This window comes from Aythya ferina (assembly GCF_964211825.1).
Source record: "Aythya ferina genome assembly, chromosome: 10".
Taxonomy (NCBI): Eukaryota; Metazoa; Chordata; class Aves; order Anseriformes; family Anatidae; genus Aythya; species Aythya ferina.
Window position 1 is genome coordinate 12,806,026 of NC_140306.1, and position 17,746 is coordinate 12,823,771.

Genomic DNA, 17,746 nt, shown 5'->3' on the forward strand with positions numbered 1-17,746 from the left:
TTGCCTGTGCAGGCCTGGCTGGGGTTTGGGTTTCTGGCCCTGTTGCTTGCCCACGGCAGAGCCCAGAAGCAGCTGTGGCTCTGGTTTTCCCCCTGATGGTTTCAAAGCTATGGACAACAACCTCAGCCAACTGGCTGGATGGTCCTTGATCCTCCTGAAAACCCGTGGCTTCTTGCAGGTAGCTTGGGTGCTTCTTGAGGAGCTGCAAGATCTGATGCATCCCCCCCCAAAAAAAATATATCTAATTGCTTTGCAGAGAGCCGCTGCCCCAGAAGTGGGATACTGGGCTTGATGCCTTCCAGAAGCTGCTGGTTCTGCGGTGTCTGCGGGGAGATAAGATCACCAATGCCATGCAGGACTTTGTGGCACTAAACCTGGATCAAACCTTCATTGAGCCGCAGGTACCAGCCAGAAGGAAGCAATGTTGGGACCAGGAGGAGAGCAGGAGGCCTCAAGCTGGCTGCAAAGGGGCCGTCAGCATTTCCCAGCTGCAGTGAAGCTGCTCGTGCCTCTGACATAGAGTTAGGGCTGCACTGCCAAGAGTCCACATAGCTGGAGAATACTTCTGTCTCAGAGGAAGGATATCCTACTTCTTATCCACAAGTTAAACTGCATTGGGAGAGAGCAGTTAGTGCAGGTGTACAAGAGTTTAAACAGCAAATGGGAAATTAGTCACTGCCCTGCCCGTAACCCTGCCAAAGGAGAGCTGTACCAGGCCCTTATTGATCATGCTTCTGGTCTCAGCCCCCAGCACCACGCTGGGCACACAGAGAGGGGCTGGGGGAGGCAGTGCTGTGCGTGGTGCCACAGCACAGCCACGGTGCACGCTCCCACTACAGCCGCTCCACTACAGCGAGCTGTCTGTGTTGCAGACCACTGACCTCTCCGTCGTGTTCAAGGAGTCCAGCGCCACCACCCCGCTCGTGTTTGTGCTGTCCCCAGGCACTGACCCAGCTGCTGACCTTTACAAGTTTGCTGAAGAGATGGAGTTCTCCAAAAAGCTCTCTGCCATTTCCCTGGGCCAAGGCCAGGTAAGCTGCTGGTGCTGAGCCGGGCCAGGACTGTCCTGCTGGCATTCCTGTGATCTCACCTGGCTCTGGGGAGGCCAAACACCCTTGCAGGACAGTGACAGCATCCTCCTGCCCTAGGGCCCTCACTGTCCAATATTCTGCTAGCTGGAGGAGCCATTTCATCAGGGAGGGCTGCAGCTGTTCCCCTGATAGAGCCCTCCAACTTCCTGAATCCATCTCGAATTCTTCCACTGCACCCTCCCACCCCACGGCCCGCAGACCTGGTGAGGTTTGAAGGGCCCTCGCTGCACCCTCAGCAGATGGTGGTGGTTCAGTTGAGCCCCAGGGACAAAGCCAGGCTATCGATCTGGAAAGGGGTCCTGCCACCCAGCAGCATTGTCCCTGTCCAGCTCAGCAGGATGCAGCCTGGTGGACTGGGGTCTGATCTCCTCTCATCTGCCTCCCCAGGGCCCCCGTGCTGAAGCCATGATGCACAGTGCCATGGAGCAGGGCAAATGGGTCTTCTTCCAGAATTGCCACCTGGCCCCCAGCTGGATGCCTTCACTGGAGAGACTCATCGAAGGCATTAACCCCAACAAGGTAACACCCACCCCCTGGCTGAGGAAAACCCGTGTTCCCACCCCACACAACAGCGTGGCTCTGCTGCCCAGCAGGCAGGTTTCTGTGCTCCCCTGGGATCTCCTCCTCCAGCTGCACTGCTTTGCAGGCAGCCCTGTTCCTCCTGCTCTGTGAACTGAAGGAAACCACCTCACCTGGTGGCCACTGGAGCAGGGGGACATGACATTTGCATCTCTCCTCTCCCAGAGGACTGCAGCTTTACTGCTGCTGTGGCCATTTGCTGAGGTTTCCAGTCTTTGGGCCCTTTGGTGTCACACACAGCCTTGGGGTTCCAGCAACCAGAGGCTTGCATGGAGCTGTTTTACCCAGCAGCTTCCCCTCTGAGAGGGAAACTGGAGCACCAGGAGGAGCCCAGACCTAGTTCCAGCACACCCACAAGTTCCCCAACAAACCAGGGCATCGGTGCAGGGAGCACTCACTGCCTCCTGACCCTCTAGGTGCAGAAGGATTTCCGCCTCTGGCTCACCAGTCTGCCAAGCAACCACTTCCCTGTGTCCATCCTCCAGAACAGCTCCAAGGTGACCATTGAGCCCCCCTGCGGGGTCAAGGCCAACCTGCTCAAGTCGTACAGCAGTTTCAGCGATGACTTCTTGACTTCCTGCTCCAAGGTAAGGAAGGCCCAGGTTCTGCTCCCCAGTCTGTGCCTGCTCCTATGCACATGCTCCCCCAGCCTTGTCTTTGGGTACAGATCTTCTCTTCTAGAGCCCTCACGTGACAGAAAAGGGCTGGTGGCAGCTCTCATAAGCCTACACCTACTCTGTGAGGAGCCAATTAGAAGTTTAAATGAGAGAAACAGAAGCAACAGTATTGTGGAGGCCTGGTGAAGACACTTGTGAATTTCTTGAAGCAAGGGAGCAGGCCCACAACCTTCCCTAGTGCAGCAGCTTGTCTGAGGTTTCTGCCTCTCCGGGCTCCATGCTGAGTTGGTGCATGTCATTTTTTCCCTGTCACTAGGTCCCAGCAGGAGCTTACCTCATCCAACATCTCCCAAGCTGAGCACCTCTTCTCCCTGCTTCTCTTCCCACAGATCACAGTGTTTAAATCCTTGTTGCTGTCACTTTGCTTCTTCCACGGGAACATGCTGGAGAGGAGGAAGTTTGGCCCTCTGGGATTCAACATCCCCTACGAGTTCACAGACGGAGACCTCCGCATCTGCATCAGCCAACTAGAGATGTTCCTGAATGAATACACAGATATCCCGTACAAGGTGGGGGTGTGAGCTGGCCCCTCCTGGGCAGAGAGTAAGCTCACGAAGCGTGCACGGGATGGAAAACCATTGTGGGGTCCCTCACAGGTTCTGAAGTACACGGCTGGGGAGATCAACTACGGCGGCCGCGTGACTGATGACTGGGACAGGCGTTGCATCATGAATATTTTGGAAGATTTCTACAAGCCTGAGGTTCTAATACCGGAGTTTGCTTATTCTGAATCTGGGATCTACAAACAGATCAGTACTGCCTCAGACCTCAATGTAAGTACTTGAGTAACGGTGCGCAGCTTCATAAATCTGGGCGGGGATGTCAGCATCGTACAATGGGGCTGTATTTTTCCCTGAAACCCACAGCTTTTCCATTTCCCTGGGGGAATTTAAGTTTGTAAGAAACTGGGGATCATCAGCGGTTTCCGGGAAGCTGCATCTGATTTAAGCAACAGGAAGAAAATCTTGTCCATGTGCACAGGAGGAAGTTGTAGCTATTGCCAGAATTCCCCATCTGAAGGCAGTTATGCTCTGAACCACTTTGATGTCACATACCTAAAGTGCCTGAAGAGCTTTGTGCAGAGGTCACTACAGGAGGCTCACTGCCAAGCTGCCCACTCGTGTAGAATACATTTGTTTTGACACAAGTGTGATTTAATTCCCCGGTCAAACCATGAACTAGGGCTTATAGCTTCCGTTCAGCCACTACAGCTGGCTCCAAGGAGCTGCCGCCCCCTCAGCGTCCCCTTCTGCGTCAGCCACTGCCCCTGCGTCAAAGCTGGGAGTTACATTTCCTGGCTGAATGGGAGACAAGGAGCTGTGTAAATGTCAGAATCTCAAGCCCTAAAACAAGGAATAGCTTCCACCTGCGCCTGCAGGTTTGTGGTCTGCTGGGTTTAGCTCATCAAGCAGCCCTGGTTTTATTTGTTTCTTTCTGGCCAGGCCCATGGCAGCCCTAAAGGGTACCACAGCTCTGGGGCTCCCAGACCTGCTGTCTGTCTCACAGCCCTTGTGGCTTCCTCTCCAGGGGTACCTGCAGTACATCAGAAGCCTGCCGCTCAACGACAGCCCGGAGCTCTTCGGGTTACATGAGAACGCCAACATCACCTTTGCTCAGAAGGAGACCTTTGCCCTGCTGGGGGCCATAATGCAGCTGCAACCCAAGATGTTGACGCTGGGCGGCCGCAGCAGGGAGGAGGTGGGTGCCCCCTTCCCATCCATGCACGCAAGAACACCAGCTCTCAGCGGGAGCAACGCCAGCACCACGCTGCCTCCCAGCTGATGGCACTGCCATCTGGGTCGTGGTTCTCTCCTTTCCCAGCAGCTGTGGCCAGCAGGATGCTCACCTGCTCGCTGCTTGCTTTCCAGCTCGTGGAGGAGACCTCAAGAGACATCCTGGCAAAGCTGCCTGCCCTCATGGACTTGCAGGAGGTGATCCGCAAATACCCACTGCTCTATGAGGAGTCCATGAACACGGTGCTGGTGCAGGAGGTGATCAGGTAACCCCTTGTGGGGTCCTGTCCTGGGCCAGAAATCTGCTGGGATGTGCGTGCCCCTGCTTCCACCCCCGTCCCCTTCCCCAAGGGACTTCATTACTGAGCGTGGCAGGGCGGTGGCAGCAATGGTCATGACTCTGCTGTCACTCTGATCCCTCCGCAGAAACATCAGCTTTTTCTCTGTAGGTACAACAGCCTCCTGGAGGTGATTGCTCAGACACTGAAGGATTTGCTGAAAGCCCTCAAGGGCCTGGTTGTGATGTCTTCTCAGCTGGAGCTGATGGCCGACAGCTTGTACAACAACGCCGTCCCTGCAATGTGGAACACCAAGGTACACCTCCCAGCCAGCCCAGCTGCCCCGGGGAAGCTGGACAAATTCCACAGCTGGGCTGGGCTGTCTCACACAGCACAAAGCCCCTGGGGCTTGCAGATGTCTCCTGCCTCATGCAGGAGGTTCTCAGCCCTAGGCTGGATGAATCCCTGGGCTCTGGGCAGCTGTCAGCAACTCAGGCACGAGGTTTAGGGTATCCTTGTATGAATTCACCACCTTCCCCTGTTGTTCCCCCCACAGGCCTACCCCTCGCTGAAGCCCTTGGCATCCTGGGTGAACGACTTGGTGCAGCGGATTGAATTCCTGAAGAAATGGATCAACCACGGGATCCCCTCCGTCTTCTGGATCAGCGGGTTCTTCTTCCCCCAGGCTTTCCTCACGGGGACACTGCAGAACTTTGCCAGGAAGTCTGTGATCTCCATCGACACGATCTCATTTAGCTTCCAGGTGAGTGAGTCAGCCAGATTTCTTGCTGGATTGCTTGGGAATTTGCTGATAGAACAAAGCAGGCCTAGTTCTAGCCCCAGCCTGCTCAGAAGTGGAGCCAGTTGCTGCATGGGGAGCCCATCACCCATGATGTGCTCAGATACGTACACCAACACCACCAGGCACCATCACGAAGCAACCAGAGACCTCTCCCTCTCTCTAGACCTGCTCACATTTCTCTCTCCAGGCTTTTCCTCAGGCTGCTGGAAAACCCAACCGGCACTTCCAAGAGCTGGAGCAGGTTTTGGTAGCATTTACTTAGCCAAGAGCAGTGTAAGGGGTTTTGGGGGAGGTCCTGGAGGCTGAGCCTCCACAGCTGTGCCTTGCTCACAGCCCCGGGCCTGCTCTCCACCATAGGTGATGAAGGAGTCAGCAAGCGAGCTCGCTCACCCTCCCGCCGAGGGCTGCTACATCCACGGCTTGTTCCTCGAAGGCGCCCGCTGGGACCCCTCTGCCTTTCAGTTGGCGGAGTCCCGGCCCAAGGAGCTTTATACCGAGATGGCAGTCATCTGGCTGCTTCCTGTCCCCAGCCGCAAGCCTCCAGCCACCGGCATCTACCTGTGCCCCATTTACAAGACGCTCACTCGTGCAGGTAGGTGCCCTCAAGACAGGTCTCCGAAAACCAAGGAACCCATAGAGCTAGCTAGGAAAGACAGCTCGGGAGAGGCTGCAGAGCTCTTCTGCCTCCTGCTGTGCACTGGTATTGGAGCAAGGAAAAACAGGATTGTGCCTGCTCTGGTTGTGGAGAGTGGAGCCCTCACCCTAAAATACTCTGGGATGGGACATGGGGTCACTTATAGGGGACTGCTGCAGCTGCCCGGGCAGCCGGGCTGCGGTACCACCCTCCCTCCTTTGCTTCCCCCCATCCAGGAACGCTGTCGACCACGGGCCACTCCACCAACTACGTGATCGCTGTGGAGCTCCCCACGGACAAGCCCCAGCAACACTGGATCAAACGGGGCACAGCCTTGATCTGCTCCCTGGACTTCTAGCTGGGGAAGCACCAGGGGCAGGCACTGACAGGTACCAACCCCTGCCCCTCCTCCTGAGCTGCTCCTCATGCCCTTCACTGTAACTGTAAAGCTCAGCTCCACCAGCAATCACATTCATTTGTTGTTGCTCCAAGTTTTTAGCACCCCAGAAGAGCTGCCAGTGTGTCAAAAACACAGCAAGGGACCCAGCTCTAGTGCTCACAGGTGGTTCACCCTTCCCTCCCACCCCAGGCCCTTGGATGGCTGTTACAGGATAGCTTTATTCCTTCAGACAGATCCATTATGTACAGCACTTGGTATCAGACACAGCAAGAAGAAGGATTTTGCTTTCCTTCAACAAATAATAAAAAAAAAAAAAAAGACAGTTTCATTCCACAGTGAAGATCTGTACAAATTTTCCCGTTCGGCAAATTCAGTCCTCTCCTGTCTCTGTTCCCCTTGTCCCCAGCTCAGCTCCTCCTGCCTTCACCTCTGGGGAGAGGCACCAACCTTTGGCTTCTGAGATTTCTGCCAGGCTGCTGAGGCTGGGGGAGAAAACTATCTGCAGGAGCACTGATAGGGCTGGTAGGAAGGCTGGGCCAGTGTGCTGCAGTACAAACCAGGGCGCTGCCCACACCAGCAGGCTCTTGGGTGGCAACCAGTGAGGAGCTTGGGCAGGAGAAGCAGTTTTGGGCTGCCCCCAGTTTGTCTGCCCACGAGGCTCCCTTTGTGCCTTGGGTATTATGCTGTCACCTCTTCCCCCCCAAAAGGCTCCATCAAGGGCACCAAGCCAACTCCAGATCTGGCTTCCACCCCAGCACCAAGGCCAACCCAGGACAAGGGCTGGAGCAACCCTGTGTGACCCAAAGGCACCGGCCAGGGCCACAGAGCTGGTCCCTAGGAGAGCTGCTGTGGAAGCAGGGCCCTCCAGCACCCCCACAGGGCTGGGGACAAGGGGGCAATGCCCAAAGGAGAGCCTGTCTGGGTGGGGAGGTGGCACTGCCATCCCTGGAGCATCAGCCAGCTCGGGGAACGGGGCAGCACAGAGTTGTGTTCACGCAGGCCAGCCGTGGTGGAGAACAGCTCCGTCCAGGAGCCAAAGTGTGGTTCAGAACCAGAACATCAATTTTGTGAAGGGAGGGAGAGGAACAGAAAACAGCCGTGAGGGGCTTGGGGAAGCACAGAGCTGAAGGCCTGCACACACAGGACACAAGCCACAGCCAGCTGCGGCCAGCACAGCCTCACACCAGCAGCACCAGTGTCCCCACACCGGGCCCACCACTACCAGTTGGGCTCTGTCCCTCTTGCTGCAGTCCCCAGCCACGGCACGGAGACACAGGCCCAGGGCATCTGTGTGTGGCCACGGCCCAGGGGGGGCAGCTCAGGCTCGCCTGGTGCTGCAGGGTCTCTCCTTGAGACAAGGCAGTTCTGCCTTTCACAACTCAGGCTCGGAGGAAAACCCAATTTCCGTTTGTCCCGAGGCTCCACCTCAGCCAAGGGCTTCTCACTGGGGTCCCTCTTCCTCGGGCAAAGGGTAAGATACATCCAAGTGCCACTGCCCAAAGCCCCAGGGGCCAGTTCCTCACAGTCTTGACCCCAAGGCTACTACTGACGCTTGGCTTTATACGGACGGGAGCGTTTCCGGCGGTCGGGCTTCCTCTGCTTGTGGAGACGGCCGATGCTGACTCCCTGCCGCCTGCGGACGGAGATGTTCTGCTCCACGAGACTGGCCAGCATGCCTGCAGGGACAGAGGCAGCACGGGTGTTGTAAGGAAGTGCTGTGGATGGCCACCACGCGCTGGAGAGGGTGCTGGCATTGCTGACACCAAATCACGGCCCTCCCTCTCTCACCCCAAGCCCATGGAGCTCCCCACAGCTCAGTGGGGGGAGGTCCCAAGCTGAACCTGAACCCCACGCCCCTGTTTCCACATCTCACCTTCCTGCGCCAGCATGGAGATGAAGGTACAGATGAACTCATCGTAGTTGTGGGTTCTCCTCTGGTCATCAATCTACAAACAGAACGCAGATTCATACGTAATTACAGATGGGGCAGGGAGAAAGGAGAGCTCACGGGGCCAAGAACCAGTGTAGTGCCTGGCCCAGCCCCAGGCTGAGGGGAACAGAGCAGGAAGGGTCTCAGCCCCCAGCCCAGCACACAAGAAGGCACAGGAGGAACCCTGCCAGGCCTCCAGGCACAGAGGTGCCCACCCTTCCTCCTAGCAGTGCTGATGCTCAGCAGTGCCCCAGCTGCAGAGCTCTCCCACCCTCCTCCAGCCTGGGCTGCCCAGGGGTTTCAATCTGCCCTAGGAGGAGCGCTCCTGTACCTGGCTGTGCTTGGTAACAGGACAAACCTCAGATGTTCCCATCGCTCTTCTCAGCTGAACCACCCTCCCTCCACTTTGACATAAGCTTGACCACAGATGGAAGCCTTCAGGGAGCTAAATCAGCAACATAAATGATCCAGCAACAAACACACCTTGAATTTCTTCCTCTTCTCCACCTCTTCCTTCAGGCAGGCCTCGTAGTTTGCAATCTCTGCCTCCACACACTTCAGCAGTGCCAGCAGCTCCTGACAGGACCAAGCAGAGCAAACGTGAGCAGACGGACCCGTGCCTGCCAGCACACAGCCCTAGAGCTGCAGGGGTGAGCTGGGGGTGTTCCTCACTGTGCTAGGATTCATCAAAACAAAAAACCACTTGCCAGAGAGGGGAAAAAAATAAAATAGCATTTCATTATAGGGAACATCTGAGTGAGGATAATCAATCAGCTGGTGCTAAGGCTAGCCACGGGTGAGCTGTTGTTCACAGGCATGTTCTGCCTGAGCCCACCCCTGGTTCTTTTCACTAACACAGCTTGAGGATTTCCCTTCTGAGTAAAACAGAAGACGTTTCCAGGCAGCTATCCTGCAGGGAGACCTCCGTGTGCTCGTGCTGCCCAAGCCTGGTCTTATTGCTGGCTAGGGGGCAGAGACAGGCAATAAAATTAAGGCAGGCTGGGAGCTGGGGTGCCAAGGGACCTGGGCAGGGTCTCAGCAGGGTCCCAAAGTAGAGCACGGAGAACATCTCAACCACACGAAGCAGCAGCTCTACCCGCTGCCAACACGGGCATCCCAAGAGGATACGAGGCACAAAACCTGCACTGCCCTGTGCCTCAAGGCACGGCGGCGGCGGCACGCGAGCGGGACACCGTGCACATGTGGTTCAGTCACTGCCGGTGCTGCTGCGTCTCTGGGCGAGCACAGGGGGCTCCGTGTTCCTAGGGCTGTCGCAGCACAAAACTCACCTTGGGAGAATACTTTTCCCCCCCAGGGTGATCACTGGTCCTGCCAAGTCCCACCTTCTCTTTGCTGTCACCGGCCTCACTGCCCTCCTTCTCCTCCAGTTTGATGGCAACCTGGGCCTCTTCACCGGGTTTGATGGACGAGGGGGAGCTTTTCCCCCCATCTGCGCACAGGAGAGAAGCGTTAGGAGCCACAGCAAAAGGAAGCAGCCCCATCACCATGGGGCACCCCCCCCAGGGACTGCGGGCACCTACCTGCAACAGCCAGCGGGCAAAAGACGCCGTCCTCTGTGAGGTGCAGCAGCCCGGAGCTGATGATGGGCCCCAGGTCCCTGACGGCCCGGTTGTAGCGCATGCAGTCGATGCGCAGCAGCCCGTCCTCCTCGCCGAAAAGGACCTTGGAGATGTGGGAGGTGACGGGGCTGGAGGGGCGGGTGGGGTTGGCTGAGCGGATGGGAGAGCGCAGCGGGGAGTTGAAGGCGCTGCCGATCTCGGAGGCGGTGTCGGTGCTCTCGTTGCTGGGGGTGGGAGAGGGCTGGGAGTGAGTGACAACCGCCACGGCAGCTCCGCCGCTGCTCGTCTTGATGGACAGGGGGATGGAGAGGTCCTTCTGCGACTCTTTCAGCTTCTCGGCCAGGACGTTGATGGTGTTCGGCTGGAGGACAGAGAGCTGGCCGTCCGCAGCCCCCGCTGCGTGCTCTTGCTTTACTTGTCCTTTCCTTTTGTACCTGCCCAGGGATGCAGAAGGGAAGGTGAAGCCGGGGGGAAGGAGCTGGAGAGCCCAGCTGCAGCAGCATGGGCACTGCCAGCCCCACACTCAGCACCTGAGGCCACGTGCTAGGATGAAGCAAGGCCTGGAACGTTTCTAGGTTGCTCTCATTGCCAACAGCATCTCTGGCAGCAGCCCACCCCACCAAGCTGCTAGCTGCAGGTACCCCTACAGAGTGGTGAAAAAATGAAGCCCCCCAAGCACAGCACACCACATTTCCTCAACCACCAGGCACCCCGATGTGCAGCTGACACCCTCTGCCCAAAAAGCCCGGTAATTTGTCAGCTATGAGGTGACCTTCCCCAGGTCGAGCTCCACCACCCACACAGCAACCAGAAAAGCCCTAGGAGAAAGAAGAGCAAAGCTGGGCAGGCTATGAAGGAGCCCCCCAGTCACCCCATTCATTTTGTTCAGGAATGTTTGGAGAAGGGGGGAAGCAGAGAAGTCCCAGATACACGGTTAACTCAGGGCAGCCAAAATTCAGAGTTGATTATGAAGAGCACCAGAAGGGTTTCACAAAATCCAAGGAGTGAACAGTAAAATGCCAGGCAAACTAAAAAACAGTTCAGATCGCACACACGTTGCAGTCAGACTGTAACACAGCTAATCATGCTCAAGAAAGAGATCTGGAAGTCACTGCAAGCAGTTCTGCGAAGGTCAGCGCCCCTCAGAGTCAGGCACACAGCTAAACCTCCCTCTGCCCTCTGCCTCAGCTCGAGCCGTTACCTGATGGCTGAGTTGGTGTTACGAACTTCCTCTTCCTCATCATCATCGTAGTCATCCTCATCATCCGAGTACTGCTGGTGCTGTCGGACCGGGACCCGGCTGCGACCCACTCCTGCCGCCAGGTCTTCCTCCTCCTGCAAAACACCACCGCTGACAGCCTGCCGACTGCGGGGGGAGGAGGAAGAGCCCCGTGGACAGAACTCCTGTGTACACTTGCTCAGCTGGAAATAGCTGCTCCCCGTGCCCCTGAGGAACAGCTGCCCCCCGTGCAACTGCTCTGGCTGTGAGCTTGTCCACAGTACTTCTGAATCGAGCTCGGTGCAGACCAGGACCTGGATGCGGAGTGTCAGCAGCCAGGAGACACCCGAGCTCACAGTTTGGGTCCATTTAAGTATTACTGGCTTGAGTATACCCAGGTCAGCAGCAAAAAAGGAGCTGGGCTCTGTGCTTTGCCACCCCACAGCCCTCAACCCAGATCTTCCCCAGTCCTCCAACGGCAGCTCCTGGGTGTGGTTCCCACAGCAAGCTCTTTCCTCTGCACTTGAGCATGAAATCTGCAGGAGAAAACTGTCCCTGCCCAGCCCCCTTCACTCCAGCATCAATGTTCCCCCACAATGCAGTGATTCACACCAACCGAGCGACCCACCTTAGAGCCAACCTCTTTTGTCGGGTCATTTTTTACCCTCTGCCCTTCCAGCCCGAGCAGCACGAGGGCAGGCACGCCGCGAGGCAGGGAAAGGGCCGAGACCTGCTCAGCAACAACCCCCTGGAGGCGGGGGACTCGGAGCAGAAGGCCAGCAGCACCCCTGACCGGAGCCTGGAGCTCCAACCCACCTGCATGGGCGACTTGGCGTAGTTGTGGTTATCCAGGAAGGCCGGCAACCTCTGCATGATGGGGTTGGGGTTTGCCGGAGGCGCCCCGTTGATGGTGCTTGCCGACGTCTTCACCACTGGCTTGGAGCGGGTGGGTGGGCTCTGTGTGGCCGCGGGGTGGCCCTGGCTCGTGGGCTCATCAGTGCTGTCTGCAACACAGGCACCGCGCAGCCTCTCACTTCCACTGCTGGCTACTCAACGCCCTCCGCCACCCCTCTCCTGTCCCACGAGCTCGTATGCTCCACCAGAGCACGAGCAGAGCATCACAGCCGCTTCCCACCCCGCTTCCAGCTGTCACAAGTGTCCCCAAACTTAAGCCCTCCCCCTTTTCAAGCCCCGTTTCCCTCCAACACTCCTCCCAGGCACTCTGGTATCTACAGCAGGCCTGGTCAGCCACATCCCAGCACGCTGCACGTGGAGCTGGGGTCAGGGGAAAAGAAAAACGAAGCCAACCATAGAAGTTTCTCAAGCTCCAGGTCAGCCAGACACCAACACCAGCCTATGCCAGGATGTGCTCGCTTCAGAGCAGGCCACGCTGGCTTGAAACACCCCTGGCACGGGGACCTACCTGGATGGGTGCTCTCTGGAGCCACAGTCTTGCTGCTGGCTGGCTTTGTCTCTTCGGTAGACTGAGATTCCTGAGACTTCTGGGTCTGGATCAGCTCAGGCTGAGTGACTCGGATAAGCTTGAAGGCAAACGATGGAGCAGAAGTGAGCACCGGAGCAGGGCGACCCAAAGCACACTGCTCCCCCTAGGGCATCACCGAGGGAGAATGTGTGAGGGCAAGCCAACCTCTGAGCACCCAAGCACACAACAACCACCAGCTTTATGGACAACCTCCCAGGTGAGCAGCAAAAGGGCAAGCAGCGACAAGGATATTTCCTCTTCCCAGAGGAGGTCTCACAAAGAGAAAAAAACAAACAAAAAAGAACCACGCAGGGTCCTTACAGCACAGCGAGATCCCCTGAGAGCAGAGCCTGTTACCATCTGAACCCTGCACTCCCTCGGGACCCGGGCTCTCCTACCTGCTGCAAGGCCTCCAGCACGGTCTGGCGGTTCATCTTCAGGATGTGAAGCTTGGACTCGTACTTCATCCTCCGATCGGGCACCACGGCCATCAGGTTGAAACGGATGTCGTGGTACGGCTCCCTGCGGGGAGTCAGAGCAGACCTCACGCTGACCGACCCCTGCGGCACTCCGCTAGCTCCGGGCCTCCAATGAGGCCGTGCCTCTGACCACCACCCTCTGAACCCAGCTCTTCAGCCAGGCTTCAAAACACCTCGCTGCCTGCTCATCTGACACCATAACGCCACTGCTTCTCTACGAGAATCTCCCAGGAGACAGATCAAAAGCCTCGCTGAAGTCAAGGCAGAGAATATCCATGTCTCTTCCCTCATCCACAAGCTTCCCTCGTCCACAAGGCAGTCAGCTCACCCCAGGAGGATGCCTGGTAGGTCAGGCACCACTGCCCCGTGGTGTACTTCACGCTGACTACCTCTGATCACCTTCCTGTCATTCACGTGGCTGGAAATGGTTTCCAGGACGAGCTGTTCCATCACAGTTCCACAGGCCCAGGTAAGGCTGACTGGCCTGCAGTTCCCTGGGCTCTCCCTCTGACTTTCTTGAAGGCAGCAGTGATGTTTGCTTTCCTCCAGTCCCCAAATTCCTCTCCCGACTGCCCAGATCAGCACCTGCCCTCCAGCAGATACCAGGAGGGCTGAAGTCCCCCATGGGGAACACGAGGCTGCTTCCAGCTGTCTGTGGAAGGCCTCACCCACTCGTCTTCCTGGTTGGGCAGCCCACAGCTGACACCCGCTGCGATGCCACCCGTACCCATCTCCTCTCTAATCCTGTCCCTCGAGCTCTCAGCTGGCTCACAATCCACCTCTATGACCCCAACAGGACTGCAGCCCCGCAGCTGCACACAGATCCCTAATTCCTTGTGTTTCCTCCCACTCCTGTCCCACACGGCGCTTCGCAGGGACTGCACCACACTGAGCACAGCTCCTCCGCACGCTCCAGATCTCAGGGGCAAAGAAAGGGACCAGGCAGCGCACCCACACCCCTCCCAAGCAACGTTCTCACCCCCACAACTCATCAGAGCCCAGCAGAAATGACCCAGGGGCAGAGGAGATGACCCAGAGCCCGTAGCAGGGCTGGGACATTACCCTGCAGTGGCCAGGCCGATGCGCTCCATGATCACCCTCCTGGCTTTGTCCGTCCATTCTTCATCGTCAGCCCACGGCCCTGGAGAAAGGCAGAGCCAGAATTAGCAGCTCAGGGCCTGAGAAACAGAAGCAAAGCCCTAGCAGGGATAAGCACGTGTCTGAAAGACAGAACCAGCCGGATTGTGAGAGGAGCAACCCGAGCAGTACTGCTGGGATCTCTGCTGGGGACCTCAGGCCTCAGCACGCAGCAGTTATTTGGCACAGGGAGCGGGTGAGGAGGGGACAGGTTCTGCTCGTGATGCCACATCGCCGAGCTGCAGAAGGACCTCATGGCCATGAGCAACTGAAGGAAAGCAGCACAGCTGGAAAAAAGCAACGTGATGCATCTAGAAGTAATTGTTTTCTACACACAGACTCCAACAGAGGCTCCAAAAGGAGCTGTCAAAACTCAGGACGAATCTGGGAGCCGCTGGAATGATTCTCCACGAATCCCAGCTAACGCTCACTCTCAATGAAATACAACACAAACATGGACAAACCAGGCTGTCCCTCCAACTGTGTCAGCAAGCAGTGGCGGGCAGGTTCTTACCGTGGTCGATGGGATAGACCTTCAGCCCGTCCAGCTCAAACAGCCGCCCCTTGATGGGGACGTAGCTGACGAAGTGAAAAGCCTCCATGGTTCGCACAGCGCTGATGCCGTTCTGCTTCTCCGGCAGGTGCCGTGGCTCCGGTCTGCGAGGGCGAGAGGCAGGAGGTGAGCGGGGAGCCCGCTCCAGCAGAACCGCGCTGCGAGAGGCTTCCTGGCTCACCTGGCATGGCTGTTGTGGGCCTTGGCCAGCTCGGGGGCATTGCCGATGGCATAGCCTTTGCTCTGCAGAAGAGCAGGAGAGGGAAACAACGGAGAAGTGGTGAGAAAATAATAAAGTGCTCCACCCGCCAGCTCCCCGCTCCCTCCGTCCACACGCAGGGCTTGAAGAACAGCTCCCAGCAGCTCGTAACTGCGCTCTGCTGAGTTACAAGGTAAAGACCCGTGAGGAAAGGAACACTCCAAGGAGACGTGAGGGGGGATTACAGCTGTAGAGAGCACAGACTGCGAGCTAGGTGTGAAGGCAGGAGTGCATTTGATCACAGATCAAATTTGAGACGCTCAGGCAGCCAGGAAGGGCTGCGGAGAAGCCAGCTCGACACAGCAGGGTCCTGAGGGGAGCAGGACAGGGTCACAGCGCTGCACAGCCCCACACGCCTCCACCCCCTACCTCGGGGCTGAATCCTTTGGTGAAATCCTTCATGCGACTCAGCGTGGGGCCCAGGTCCACATTGTTGCAGTTCAGGAGGACGCTCAGCAGGGCGTGGGTGGCGCAGGAATTGGGGATCAGCTGGGGAGTGACACAAGGACCAGTCAGCAGCAGGAACAGCGCTTGTTTGATGACCCCCCTGTCACCAATAACCCAAAAACCGCTCGTGGAACAGCGGCCTGAGGTACAGCTGCTCTCTCGGAGGGGCAGAGGAGATCGGCCTCCTTCAGCAGGCCCCAACATGCCCCTGTGGGCACCTGCTGGCAGCACGGGCCCTAGTCAGGCTCTCAGCCCTCCCCTGGGTCCCTCCAAGCTGTGGCTCAGGGCAGAGACCCCCGGGAAGGAGATCTCCTTCCCCACCCGCAGCTCCTTTTGCCTCACCACCCAGGGGAGATCTCGCCGCCAGCCCTCCCCGAGGTGCCCCCAGCCCACCTGGTGAGCAAAGAACATGTTATTGACGATGTCATCGTCGATCACCGACGTCTCATCCACCAGGGTCGAGACCTTGCGGCGCGAGCGGCGCTCCTCGATCCACTTGAAGAGGAAGATGAAGCCGTACACGGGGCTGCGGAGAGGAGTCAGCGGCTGCAGCGCGCTGGGCAGAGCGCGCACAGCTCTGGGGCTGCCCCGCCGCTGTCTCACACGGCAGGGAAAGCAGAAGCACCACCACGTCCCGCTGGAAGCGACCACGGGGCAGAGGGCTTAATCCCTGAAGGCTGCCCCACACCAGGTCTTGCTCTGTGCATTTTTGTGCCTGGGGCCCATCTGCCCTCGCAGCCTGTGGTGCCAACTGGGTTACCACACAAGCAGGAGCTCGCCCACCCCAACGCTGACCTCTGGGACCGATGGCCTTGTGTGCGCCCTTCCCAGCACCTGGCGAGGAGCTCCCAGGCCCACAGATGCATTTTGCTCAACAAAACCCCGCTTTCGAGCCCGTGACTTACCCCTGGCACTTGCTCTGCAGATCGTAAATCTCCTCGACCTGCACCCCCTTGACCCCTGCAAACAAAGGGCAGAAGCTGGTACCGAGGCTACCAAGAAAGGGCGAGAGGTAGCATCAAGCATGAAACCAGCTTCCCAGGAGGGCGCCTCGGACTCACCAAAATCTTCGACCAGGAGCGTGAAGAGACCTGGAAAGGGACAAAACCCAAAGGTTTCTTCTTAACGGAGAAGGGAGAACCCTGGGGGCTTCACCTCTAGGCTAAAAAATCCCCCCCCAGCTGGGATCCCAGCTCCCAGATCCAACGTGGGCACAGAGGGACGGGGCAGTGTGGGGCTGTGACACACACACAGCGTGCCGGGCTCCTCGGGGTGACAGCGTTGTCCCCCCATCCGCCCGCAGCCACACACACAGGGCGTAGGAGCCACCTCACAGCCCTCGGTCACCTGCGAGGCTGGGGACAGCCAGCAGCAGGCGGCCCCCCCCAGCTCACACAAGTCACCCACTCCTCTATTTGGGGCTGTTTTGCAGAGCATCAAGGAGCTTCAGCAACATCCCACACCGTGGCACACCCCAGCTGCACCCCGCAGAGCCCCCCGGGCTCGGAGCCCCCCTGAGGCTCCCTGAAAGCGCCCAGGCCCTGCCTCCCACCTCCCACCTCCCTTGTCCCCCCCCCATGAACCCTGCTGGGACTCCCCCACCCCACGGCCTCCCTGAGCCAATTGGGGCCTGGAGGTGCTTCCACCCCCACAGCACCCCCCCAAAACAACCCCCTCCCCACACACATCCCCCTCAAAGCCCCCCAAACCCCAAACAGCACCCCCACCCCTCACAGCCCCCCCATAGCCCCCCCAACCCCTCACGGCCCCCAAAACCCCAAACAAACCCCACACCCCTCACAGCCCCCCCACCCCCACCCAGCCCCTCACAGCCCCCAATCATCCCCTCAAACCCCGCCCCCCTCACAGCCCCCCGTAGCCCCCCCAACCCCTCACAGCCCCCACAGCCCCTCCACACTCCCCTCACAGCCCCCAAAATCCCAAACAGCACCCCCAGCCCCTCACAGCCCCCAAACACCCCCTCAAAGCCTTCCCACCCCTCCCAACCCCCCATAGCCCTCCCCATAGCCCCCCCAACCCCCCACAGCCCCCACAGCCCCCACACACACCCCCCACCCCTCACAGCACCCCCCACACCCCCTCACAGCCCCCCCACCCCCACCCAGCCCCCACATACCCCCTCAAATCCCCCCTCACAGGCTCCCCACCCCTCCCAACCCCCCAAACCCCCCTCACAACTACCCCAACCCCCCACAGCCCCCCTCATAGCCCCCCACCCCTCACAGCCCCCCCCACACCCCCTCACAGGCCCTCCCGCCATAGGCCCACCCCCCTCACGGCCCCCACCCTCCTCAGAGCCCCCCCCGTTCCCTCACCGGGGTCGCTCTCGAGCTCCAGCCAGCCCTTATTCATCTTCCCGCGGCCCGGCCCGTGCCGCCATGTCCCGTCCGGCCCCGCCGCCGCCGCCCGGCCCCGCTCCGGGCCCCCCCCTTCTCCTCCTCCTC

At 58.6% G+C, this 17,746-nt stretch overlaps 2 protein-coding genes across 3 annotated transcripts in view; one reads left to right on the forward strand and one right to left on the reverse strand.

Moving 5' to 3' along the window:
* The window catches only part of DNAH1 (dynein axonemal heavy chain 1), a 76,128-nt gene extending 68,837 nt beyond the window's left edge, over positions 1–7,291 (forward strand). Inside the window, exons 67-78 of the mRNA XM_084531259.1 lie at positions 261–401; positions 873–1,031; positions 1,479–1,610; positions 2,087–2,257; positions 2,677–2,856; positions 2,944–3,120; positions 3,875–4,045; positions 4,216–4,346; positions 4,530–4,674; positions 4,915–5,121; positions 5,518–5,752; positions 6,031–7,291. Of these exons, the coding sequence (XP_084387385.1) occupies positions 261–401; positions 873–1,031; positions 1,479–1,610; positions 2,087–2,257; positions 2,677–2,856; positions 2,944–3,120; positions 3,875–4,045; positions 4,216–4,346; positions 4,530–4,674; positions 4,915–5,121; positions 5,518–5,752; positions 6,031–6,152 (1,971 nt within the window). The 3' untranslated portion in view covers positions 6,153–7,291. The remainder of the gene's footprint in view (positions 1–260; positions 402–872; positions 1,032–1,478; positions 1,611–2,086; positions 2,258–2,676; positions 2,857–2,943; positions 3,121–3,874; positions 4,046–4,215; positions 4,347–4,529; positions 4,675–4,914; positions 5,122–5,517; positions 5,753–6,030) is intronic.
* Positions 6,393–17,726, reverse strand: BAP1 (BRCA1 associated deubiquitinase 1). Of its 2 annotated transcripts, none has more exons than XM_084531255.1 (17): positions 17,618–17,726; positions 16,343–16,372; positions 16,187–16,241; positions 15,675–15,807; positions 15,204–15,323; positions 14,757–14,818; positions 14,537–14,679; positions 13,948–14,026; positions 12,805–12,928; positions 12,347–12,464; positions 11,740–11,927; positions 10,906–11,039; positions 9,666–10,138; positions 9,468–9,574; positions 8,608–8,700; positions 8,068–8,140; positions 6,393–7,870 (listed from the first exon to the last, which is right to left on the reverse strand). In XM_084531255.1, the coding sequence occupies exons 1-17, from the start codon at positions 17,652–17,654 to the stop codon at positions 7,737–7,739; spliced, it is 2,103 nt and encodes a 700-aa protein (XP_084387381.1). In that variant the 5' UTR covers positions 17,655–17,726; the 3' UTR covers positions 6,393–7,736. The 2 variants fall into 2 exon arrangements, with proteins under 2 accessions (XP_084387381.1, XP_084387380.1); XM_084531254.1 differs by having other exon boundaries at positions 9,414–9,574.
* Positions 17,727–17,746: the final 20 nt, after the last annotated feature.